Below are 10821 nucleotides of genomic sequence, written 5' to 3'. Positions count from 1 at the left end.
TAACAATAAATAAGTAACCACCTGGTTTTTGAAAACTATAATCTGAATATTGTGGGTTTTTGTACAGGCACTGCAACAGATTACAGGTAGCATTTTTGGATAATCAGATTATTGTATTCCTGTTACATACCTTAACCCTTAGGCTAACTTTGACTACAAGTCAGACAGACACCCACGCAGAGCTCAGACTTTGCTTAATTAGATTCATATTGAGATGATCATAGGTTTGATGAATTGTGTGAACGACAGAGAGAGAGAGAAAGAAAGAGAAAGATTTTAACATTATTATAATATACATGTAGTGACAAACTTGTCACTTGATCAAACTACATTGTATTTTAAATATTAGTGCATTTACCTTTGTTCTTGGCTTTGATCCCTAGCAGCCTCGGTCTAAATAGGGTCAAGTAGCTCTATAGATGCCCATTGAATCATCTGAATATATTCCTCTGCTCTCATTCTCTGTCTGTCCATCTCTCTCTCTCTCTCTCTCTCTCTCTGTCTCTCTCTCTTTCTCTCTCTCTCTCTGGGTGGGTGGGAATCTATGAGTCAAATACACAACGCAAGTTCCAAGAACAGGGAAACAGCTGACTGTCTCTCTTCTTGTTCCCATGCTAAACACAAAAGGAGCTGCTTGGAGGAGGAACTACTGGAATTCCCCTGGTCATGACAAAACTGTGAAGTGTAAGATGGAGGTATATTATGAAGGTTTATAATGAATACAAGCATGTGGCAAATTCATCAAACAAAACCTTGATGGATAGGTGGATTTGGGATGGCAGGGCAATTTAGTGGTTGGAGAGACCATTCTTCAACTGGAGTTCAAGCCCCAGGCATATAAATAAATAAAATACAAATAAAAAGTATCTACAAATAAAACAAAGTATCTGTTTTTGCTGCTGTTGTTAAAAGAGGCCATAACGTGATGCCTCCCATGCAGACTTGTGGTATGTGCTTCCATCTGTTCTCCAGCAGGGGGCAGCCACGACGCACAGAGCAAGAAAACTATACAGACTGTTGGAACCTGGAGTTATAACTACTAATAACTATGGCCTACTAATAACTACTATGATATCCATGTTTAGACAGCAGGGCTTTCCATTAGAACAGCTTAAGAAACGGTTTAGCTCTCACGAAATCATAATATTCCAATTATGTTCCTATAAGGACTTAATATAGCCTAGTGTGCCTGTGGTAATCAACAGTGAGTTATCGTGACTTTTTCATACTTTAGTCCTGTACTATTTCCCCTCCTATAGGTATCACTATAATATTCCTGTAATATTCCTGTAGGATATTGCATAATATATAATTTTACTGTGATGTAAATTCATCCTTCTAAAAAATAGTTACAGGATCAATATAGTGTATTTTTTATTTGTTTATTTTTTTCCTGATCGTAGCTTCACCCAAACAATGTGAAGCATAGACGAAAAAAAAATGTACAGTAAGGATCGCTCGACCTATATGGGCTACGACTGTAATGAGAAAGTAGGAGTGTAGTGTGGTGTAGTGTAGTGTGTGTGTGTGTGTGTGTGTGTGTGTGTGTGTGTGTGTGTGTGTGTGTGAGAGAGAGAGAGAGAGAGAGAGAGAGAGAGAGAGAGAGAGACTCGGCAGTGTGTGAGCAGTGCAGAATTGCGCAGAAGTAGCTCGGTGTTCACCGCGACGAAGGCGCTACAGAGGATTTTTACACACTCCACAAAGCGACCAGGTGAGTCTTTAGTGTGCCTACCTGACAGCCGTGTTATATTCCTGCGACTTCACACTCTCTCTAGACATATAGACTGTTTCTGCCCAGGTGAAGGTGACTTAAAGAGTGGGTGCTTTGTGTCCCCCCCCCCCCCCCGTGCTGCAGTCCAGTTCGGACAGGTGCACATGGATATACTGTATGAATGGATGTTTTTTGGTTTATTGCGCGGACTTCTGCTTACATAGGCCTTTTTGTGTTTTCACCCAATCTAAAGGTCTACAAATGCTAGCCTGTTTTTGTTTAGCACATATTCGCATAAGTTGTGTTGATAAAACGGTGTATGTTATGTGTGAAAGTATTTTCATCGCCCAGAACCGTGTTGAGGTTCATGGAAGCAGTCCGTAACCCACTTATCCCGACCTGACTGCATTGCTAATGTGGAGTCAGATGTAGGCTAGACAAAAAATATAATTATGACGATACTGTTTATTTCAAGCTTTGTCCCCGTTTTACTTTGGGGGAGTGTGGAGGAGGGGGGTGGATATACGCAAGAGGCAGATACCAGAGGAAAGTGTCTTTTAAGTTGCAGTGTGTGTGTGTGTGTGTGTGTGTGTGTGTGTGTGTGCCCTGAGTGGTTTGTAGTTACAGGTTCATTACTAACTCATCCATCAAAACTTAAGAGAAAAGATGGCAATGGGGCCTTGTTCTTCATTTGGCATGGATGGGATAATAAATGACATTGTCAGAACTGTAACTTTGATCCAAAATTAGTTTTACCGGGAGCTGCAGGGTGATTAAACTGGTAATCTCAGCTCTCCAACTCCCTGATTCAAAATGGCACAGGAGATGGGTGGAGGAGAAGATCTGTGTTTCTACACTGGATTTCTCTGATCATGAAATCTTTCTGAAATTTATAGGCTGAAATTTGTCTCGTATCCCAAGCAGCTCCATTTCACATCAGGATACAGATGTAAAAAAAATAGACAGCTAATTTGATTTGCATTCTTCACCTGCAGGGATGCAATATACATTACATGATGCACTTGTATTGTAGAAGGTTGTGGGGGCGGGAGAGAGTAAATCACATTAAATCAGGGATTCAGTATCTCATCCTCCTCCTCTTGTTTGTTGAGCACAGATTAATTGTTCAGGACCTATTTTATCCTCAGGGATCAAGAACAAAACAACATTTTCATCCCTGAGAAATTCATCATGTATGCATCATTTGGTTCATTTAATGCTTTTAATGCTTTAAACTGAGGCAGAAAGAATGCAGACCTCACATTTTTACACAATTGAGAACTTCAGAGAATTTAATGATATCTTAAAGTGGAATGCCACTCACGTGTTTTCATGTGGACAATAGCAGTTATGCCACTCAAACATGAACAATGCCCTCACATGTAGAAACTAGGGGATCTAGACTCTAATCTGTGACGCTGCCAAAATGTACAACCTGGAGCTCTTAACAGTGAATGGTAAATTGACTTTGTGAATATTTGCTTTGGCTTTTACATCCAACTGAACTTTACCATTGTGTTAACAGTTCTGAACCAGAAAATATCCCTTTATCCCCAGAAGACCAATTTGGTTCTCGCTGTTGCCTTTTTCCATAATGATTAATCTAATAACCTGCAAATTAACCCCAGGGAACAATAGTGAATGTTCACCAGTACAGACCAGTCTTCCTAGGACAGAGGAAAAAGCCTGTCTGAATGTTGAAATTCAGTGGTATATCCCTTTAGCTAAATGATAATAAATCTTGAGAAATCATTATTTATTTTTATGTCTGAGTGTGCATAACATGACATATGGGTTTTGTCAGCTGTAATTATTTGACAGACTCAAACGGAGAGCAATAATTCTCTCATAAATTGTATATTTCCACTACAAAATGGCAGATTATTTGAGACACAATCATAATTTCATGCTTTTCAGAGGAGATTTGTTTTAAGATTTCTCCATGTCAGAGTGAATATGGCCCACAGGGTGAACCCACTCATTCTTCCTTTTCCATGCGATTAATCTCTTTAGTAACGGTTCATGCTTTCCTCAGCTATTAGCCTTCCCCAGTTGGTTTTGGATAAAAAAAGCATATCATGTATGAGTATCATGTTTAAGTACCATGTGCACATAAGCCCTGTAGTATATTCATCTTGCATTAGTCTGGAAAATGTGTTGCAGATTTTCCTTAATGCTTGGTTGATGAAGTTAGCATAAACGTATTCAAATCAATTGTTTCACTGTTTGTTTTGCATATTTAGTGGGATCAGTTTCAAAACTGAGAGGGAAGACAAGGATAGTTCACCTTATCATCTTGAGCTGTCTGCAGGAATATCAGGCTAGATATTTTACAAATCACTCTGTCTTGCCTGACAGCTGCTCATATTGGGAAATATTTGTATTATACTCTGTATAATACTTCTTCATATTCTGGGGGAGAATAATGACTTCATCTCAGCTTTCTAATGAGGAGCAGAGGACAGAAACTATCACAGAAATGAAGCTGCAGCAACTTTTCAAATCAGCAGTAGCTCTGTTGCAAGCCTAGCCCACAGATCAATAAACAGGAAGATATTGATAGACGTTTCCCAGTAGAAGGTGTTTCAGACACAGCGTGCTGTTTTGTTCGATTCCTCCCGTCATGCATGACATGTTAGTCGTGCCAGTGCCAAGGCAGATGTGTTTACCTTTCCTTGTGGAGTTTCCATGCTTTCGTCACTGAGGCAACGCCATGCTGTCAACGCCTGTGCCACCTACAGCAGCACACACAACACAAAGGCAGATGTGGGGAGACAATGGTGTGTTTGCTCTGTCTCCACACGAGGACAACAGGCTACAAAACACACCTAAGGGCTTCTCCCTGTCTTCTCTGCAGACAGTGGTGTTGACAATGCACCAAAAAGTTAGGAACACATGAAGTCATCATACATAATACTGCTCACACACATGCTTGCTGCACTGCTGTTGCACTGTTACTCCATCCCCAAGTAGAGTGTTTTAGAAAATCAAAAAAAAAGGTGAGGAGACACCTACACTATACTATAGGGTTATGTATCTCCCCGCCTCTCTCTCTCTAACCCTCTGTAATCTTATAGGTTGGTTTCGTAGAAGCTGAGCACCCATCCTGCTAACACAGAGGTCATTAGCCTCATTGTGTTTCATGCTGAGAGTGACTGGCAGCAGCAGCAGTGGAGATTAAGCTGGGAATTCTCCTGTGTCACCGTGCAGAGGAGCGGGATTCACGGTGTTGGCCCTTTGATCAGTGACGGGGCCAGAGAGTGGCCAGTCAGGCGGAGATTGTGCTGATGGCATGAGGCCTAATCGCTAGATTATCCATCATTCGGCTCCAGTGTGCACACAGCTAATTATGAGGTGGAGCTGTGTGTTGTAATATCACAGAGGCACATTATTTAAATCCCAAAACTTTTTAAATTGTCTTTTATGTAACAGCACCTTACTCATTCATTTTGGCTAATTGGTTGTAATCAGAGAGCAATGATGCATATCAGCAAGTGATTTTCAACCCGTGTGGTCAGGTAGTTAAGGAAGTTCACACACAATATCTCTTGTCAGCAAACTTCGCCAAAGTTCATCATACCCGCCTATCATCTGTGTTTTGAGACATCTTAAGACGTCCTTCATGTCTCTTCAGATATTTCAAAACTTCCTGAGACATCACAAGATATGCTGATGGCTGGGTATAATGAGGGGGAGGGAGGTACGCTGGCTGGAGCTGTCGCCTCACAGCAACAAGGTTCCCCAACACACCCTGAAGACATGCAAATTAGTAGATTGAAGATTCTAAATTGCCCATAGGTGTGAATGGGAGTGTGATTGTCTGTATATCTGTGTTAGCCCTGTAATGTGTGTCCCTGCCCTTCACCCAATGTATGCTGGGATAGGCTTCAGCCCCCTGTGACCCTGAATAAGATTCTGTACATAAGAAGCATGAGTAGTATACCTCTGTACCTGTCTTAGCATTTTTGTTATGTGACTGCTCTTTCTATTTTGCATTTATCTACCCAAACTCCCAAATCCAACTGGAAAATAAACCAGTACTTTTAGCCTTCAGTTGTGTATGCTGAACCAATTCTCTTTAAGTTATAGCTAGTGCATCTGTATTCAATGCACATTACTTTTTCTCCATCTTTTGTCTATTTACAGCCGGAGGATGAGCTAGAAGCCTGCATCTGCCTGCAGAGACTGACAGAGAAGACGCACGCTTCACACACTTACATTTCGTGTGTGTGCAATCTAATTGAGTGCAATAGAGGCTGCGCTTGGACCCACGTCAATCTGTTGAACATGGGGGACCAGAGATCAGTCCATCCCCTCCTGCTGCTGCTCCTGCTGCTGCCTGCCAGACTGTCACAGTTGTGGGCCTTCCCCTTCAGCCCGTCCCTGGACCTGGATGTCACCCCCAGGACCACCGTGTTCAACAAAGGTGAGGGGGGAAATCCTGCTGCAAAGACACAAACACATTAACTATCACACTCACTCACACACACAGACAGTAAACACACACCACACCACACTGGCCTTATTCAGCACTGATGCTGTTCCGGCTCCTCCCTCCCCTCCCCTCCCCTTTAAGCAAGTGGCACAGTTTTTGAAGTTGGCCCTGAAGACAGCTTCTTCATCCTGAGAGTTATTAATCGCCTATCTCAAGCCCTGTCCTAGATCACACAGCTCACCAAGCACCTCTAATGAAACAACAGACAAGAGGCTCTCTTAGCCCCCATAAAACAGGACCTCTGCACGGTAGACCCGATTAGTGCCTGCGCATAAAATACTGCTGAATAGGGGCGTTTGGACAAAGAGTGGGTATTTACGCACATCATCAGCACCTCTCCCTTCCCTCCCACCTTACCCCACCCCCATAGCAGCTCACCTATCCCCCCTCCCCAACCCCTCCTCCTCCTCCCCACTCTCTCTCCATCACTGCGGCAGAGGCTACCGCTGCAGCTGCAGAGGGAAGGGAACTCCGGAGCTGGCAGCCTCTTCAGATGGCTGTGCTGTACCTCCGCTCCACCCCTCTCCACTCCTCTTCAGTCCTCAGAGGACGAGTATTATTAGAGGAGAGGTGGAGTGAAGAGGGCCGGCTATATCGCCAGCTCTGCTCCCCGGTGCAGTGTCATAAGGGCTGTGGAGACTGTTGTGAAGTGACGTTTTGAGAGATGGGATAATGCTGCTTGACGTTCTGAGTCATAATTACTCAGGGAAATTAGAATATTACAGAGGCAAAAGACCCATTTTTTGCTGTGTGCTTGCTTTATTATATTGTACACTGTTGTTCCACCGAGAGAGGGATTATTTAGAAAATTTGTATTTTGTTTGCTATTAGGAGATGCAAGTTTTGCCTTACAATATCTGTTATGTTGTAGAAAAATGCCTATTGCACTCACTGCAGCACTAATACAGGATGCAGGATGGTAAACACATGGATGCTGGATGTGAGGCCAGTTTGATGGCTACTATTGTAAGGCTGTCTACTGCAGACAATGGGCACTGTCTATGGGAGTAGATGGCACTGAACTGATTACTAATATCAGTACAGTCACTGTACTGATATTACTGACATCAACTAAATGAGAGGGACACACTAGATTAACTCTGAAGGGTTAGTCAGATGGAGCAGCGCTATAATTCATTAAGCCTCATTAAGTAAGTTTGTAATTATATCACAGACAGAATTCTCCACTGATATTGTCTATTCTGAAAGGCTCTACTCCCCACTTTGTTATGCCCCTGGCTATTTATTTATACATCTCAATGCGCTCACTCTGTCTTGGATTATAAATCATACATACTCTGCTCACTGTGGGCACTGTTCTGTGCTGCAGCCAGAGCCAGTCTGCCATCACAGATCAGATTTTTTCTCCTTGCCCTCATCGAAAGGCGTCCTTGACCTACATTCTAACCAATAGGGGACGTGTGCGAGTGCATGTGTGAATGCATTATGTGTGTGTGTGTGTGTGTGTGTCTGCATGTGTTTCAATCTGTCTGCATGTGTGTGTTTGAATATGTACAAGTGCAGTTGTGTGTGTACATCCCTGTGTGTGTGTGTGCACATACAAGTATATGTACAGTATATGTGGGTATTTGTGCATTCATGTATTTACATCTAAAATCTGCACACATGCACCCTCTGTCACTTTGCCTCATGTCACTCTTGGGGGATGGAGAGCGCAGAGAGTAGCACCTCATAAAGATGATTTGTCTGCCTGGCACTAGACTGGTGCGTACATGGAAATAGGATGGATGTTGTATGTGGGTGGAGTTGGCTCAACTGTACCACCACCACCACCTATGGGAGTGTGTCAGCTGTATTAGTTTGACTCTGTGGGTGGATTTATAATATGTTTCGCAGTTGGGGTGAGGGGGCGCTCATTAATTTGCAGTATGCTTTACAGATGGCCTGCATGAGTGGGAGAACAAGGACATGCTGTAAAGGAGGAAGTCCAGATTTAGAAGGAGCTTGAAAAGGGCATATAACATATACAGTATCTCAGAAATCCTATTATGTATAGCTTTCTTTTGGCAAGTTTGACCCCTGGTCTTAATGTGTGTGTGTGTGTTGTGTTGAGAGCGCCTGTTTCCCTCTCCCTTTGGTAATATTAATGCCTGACTGTGTGCTGAACTCAACTGTGTGCCCGTGGGGCGTCTCTTTTGGCCCGCTTTTTCTGCCTCTGCCAACCAGACCTGAAGTAATAAGGACCTGAAATATTGATGCACTATAAGTTGTCTGCTGTCGCCATGACAAGTTGAGAGGGCAAAAGAGGTGCTAGTAAGATTCCTTTTCTGTGGTTAGTGCAGTGAGTAGTATGACGATGGTGATAAACTTTGCCATCCTGACGTTAGATTGTAAATGAGTGTTTTCTTCATCCCGCATGTAGCAGCATCGAGGAGACAGGCCTTACTGTCTTAGCAAACAGGCTGAGCGACTGCATGTACTGCATAAGACAAACATGATTCTCTTACATTATCGACTTAGCTGCGGCTGCTTCTGCTGAAATCGTTTCATCTCTCTCTCTCAGCCCCGTGGAGATTAGACAATGTTGTTGTACAATGTCGCCTCCGTGGTTCAATTGTTTTCCCCAGCGTTGACAGACACGTTTCCCTCTCTGTGGTGACATCTCTCCGGTGACAAAAGGGTGGATTGGACCCTAAAATCCTCTCTTGAGACTTCCATGAGTGGTGGTGCTTTGATCCATTACCGTCTGATGGTGCTGCTGTGTGACTGTGACAGGATCTTATTGGTGACTCACTGATAGCATCTACCTAGACCTGAAATAACACTGGGACTATTTGGGTATTGTATGTGGGGTTGCGCTTGGGTGTCTTTGCTGAGATGAAAGTCTTGGCTGTCTTTTCATCTTTCTCTGCAATCTCCCTGGTAAAACAAAGTCTTGTGAAAGTTTTGCAGCAAAAGGTTTTCCAATGTGCTTTGTCATCAGAGGTATTGTGGTACACATGACAATGTGACTGTTGGCGTGATACTTAACGTTTTTTTTCTGACAGTGGGTAACATCTTTATTCATGAAGAACTGAGTACACAGTTCTGACTAGGAAGTTCCCATTTTTCCTATGCCATGAGATTCCTCATGAAATGGTGGATTATGTAGTTTAAGAACAAACTTCAAGGCATGCGCATAAATATTCATTTAAAATTTTGAAAGCTCATTGCTAGTTTTGAGCAGTCCAGTAACAGTATATACAAATACAAAATTGTATATAGTTATCCTATTATATATTATATAACAATAATAATTATATATTGTAAAAATATATGATTACTCATTTAGTACACTTTATACTAAGAATAAATGTATAGTATTTTGTGTTCATTCACATGTTATGATACTAGAGAAGTATGTCCAGTGTCTCTCAAGCCTGATGATGAAGGGTGTGTTTATAATGTTTTTTGGAATATTTTATTTTCAGATTTATTTTACATTCATACAGAACACAGAACAACAAAGAAATCCCAATTCCCTACCCTTCCTGCGTAAACCCAAAATAAATAAAATAAAATAAAATAAAATAAAAGGTCAGTGCATAGAGTGACACACAAAGAGACACTACACCAACACAGTGTTATATCCTGTAAAGAGGCCTACTAGCTAACCAGAAATGATCATATCCCTATAGTGGCGTCAGTGATGTGCCTATATACTCTAGGTAAGGCTGCCAAATTTTCAAAAAGGTGTTGTATCTTTTTCTAAGACTATATGTGATCTTTTCAAGAGGAATACAACTGTTCATTTCTAAAGACCATCTATCAATGAGGAGAGGGGAATCAGACTTCCATGTCACTGTTATGCATTTCCTGGCCACACACAAAGCGATTTCCATAAATTTAATTTGGGAATTAGTTGAAGATTTACTGACACTTGTGAAATTCCCCAGTAAGCAAAGCTCAGGATCTAATGGGACAGTAACTCCCGTGATCTTGGTCAAGGTGTCACAGAAGTCGTACCAAAAGGGAATCACCTTTGTACAAAGCCAGGTACAGTGCAGGAATGAGCCAACCTCTATACCACATCTGAAGCACATTTCCGACAATTCAGGTTTGGATTTATGGAGTTTCTGTGGGGTGAGGTACAGTTGATGGAGGAAATTATAGTGAACTAGTCTGTACCGGGCATTAATGGTAGCTGACATACTGTCTTGGCATAAATCTGACCAGAGCTGTTCATCAATTGTTATGTTCAGATCTGATTCCCATCTCACTCTAGATTTGTGCAAACCTGGCTTCGGGCCCTCATTTAGCAGCAAGGAGTACACTTTAGAAATAAATTTGTATACATTTCCCTCATGAAGCAGTCTCTCCACATCAGTAAATACAGGTAAAGTCATTCCAGGGCCCAGGTTGGTTCTAAGGAAAGATCTTAACTGAAGACAGCAGAAGAAGGTCTTACTGGACAGGTCATATTTCCTCTTCAATTGTTCAAAGGACATGAGAAGTCCTTTTTCGTAACAATCTTCCAAATTCTGGATCCCTTTATGATGCCAAGTCTCCAGAATCTTATTATTTAGAGTCATGGGTATGAGTTCATTTTGTCTCAGAGGTGTTTTTGGTGACAGTCCCATTTTCAGTCCAAGACTTCCATGAGGGTGTGTTTATA

The 10821-nt window shown here is 42.1% G+C and overlaps 1 protein-coding gene across 2 annotated transcripts in view; it reads left to right on the top strand.

Annotated features, from left to right (window-relative positions):
* Positions 1–5970: 5970 nt before the first annotated feature.
* Positions 5971–10821, top strand: part of sema4gb (sema domain, immunoglobulin domain (Ig), transmembrane domain (TM) and short cytoplasmic domain, (semaphorin) 4Gb) — a 24294-nt gene continuing 19443 nt past the window's right edge. For both annotated transcript variants that reach the window (XR_011695506.1, XM_071522964.1), the window contains exon 1: positions 5971–6137. Coding sequence is in view for 1 of the 2 variants with exons in the window: in XM_071522964.1 (XP_071379065.1) it covers positions 5999–6137 (139 nt within the window). In the remaining variant the exon portion in view is untranslated. The remainder of the gene's footprint in view (positions 6138–10821) is intronic.

The sequence above is a fragment of the Centroberyx affinis genome, unplaced genomic scaffold (assembly GCF_046629955.1).
Source record: "Centroberyx affinis isolate AG114_WGS23_722 - 3 ecotype Tasmania unplaced genomic scaffold, CSIRO-AGI_Caff_v1 ptg001049l_1, whole genome shotgun sequence".
In the NCBI taxonomy this organism is placed as follows: Eukaryota; Metazoa; Chordata; class Actinopteri; order Beryciformes; family Berycidae; genus Centroberyx; species Centroberyx affinis.
Note: the sequence above shows the minus strand (reverse complement) of the source record. Positions and strands in the feature narration are given on the sequence as shown.